Below are 327 nucleotides of genomic sequence, written 5' to 3'. Positions count from 1 at the left end.
TTCCCCTGCGCACCATTGGTCAGACGTAGGCGTAGCAGGGCTATGAGGCTGCTCTGCCACCGAGAGTATCCCTCTTTCCCAGGAGGTGTCTGCCATGAAAACAGATCCATCATCAATGGAAAACAAAGGCAAAATGAATAAACAACAATAACAATAATAAGCTCTCACATGAATGTCTTTATCATTTCAAGCTTCTAGTTGGAAAACCAATTGGAGATCTCGTTTGACTGTATAAGATTATGGTATTATTTATACATTAGTCTATATTTATATAATGAATTGAATCTTTCTGTAAATATCCAACTTTTTTCCTCTCAAGTATCAAGG

General features: G+C 37.6%; 1 protein-coding gene across 4 annotated transcripts in view; it reads right to left on the bottom strand.

Moving 5' to 3' along the window:
• Nucleotides 1–327, bottom strand: part of LOC119581849 (protein wntless-like) — a 13,307-nt gene that overhangs the window by 6,532 nt on the left and 6,448 nt on the right. For all 4 annotated transcript variants that reach the window (XM_037929992.1, XM_037929989.1, XM_037929990.1 and 1 more), the window contains one exon: nt 14–89. In XM_037929992.1, coding sequence (XP_037785920.1) covers nt 14–89 — 76 coding nt within the window. The remainder of the gene's footprint in view (nt 1–13; nt 90–327) is intronic.

This window comes from Penaeus monodon, chromosome 15 (genome assembly GCF_015228065.2).
Source record: "Penaeus monodon isolate SGIC_2016 chromosome 15, NSTDA_Pmon_1, whole genome shotgun sequence".
Classification (NCBI taxonomy): domain Eukaryota; kingdom Metazoa; phylum Arthropoda; class Malacostraca; order Decapoda; family Penaeidae; genus Penaeus; species Penaeus monodon.
Note: the sequence above shows the minus strand (reverse complement) of the source record. Positions and strands in the feature narration are given on the sequence as shown.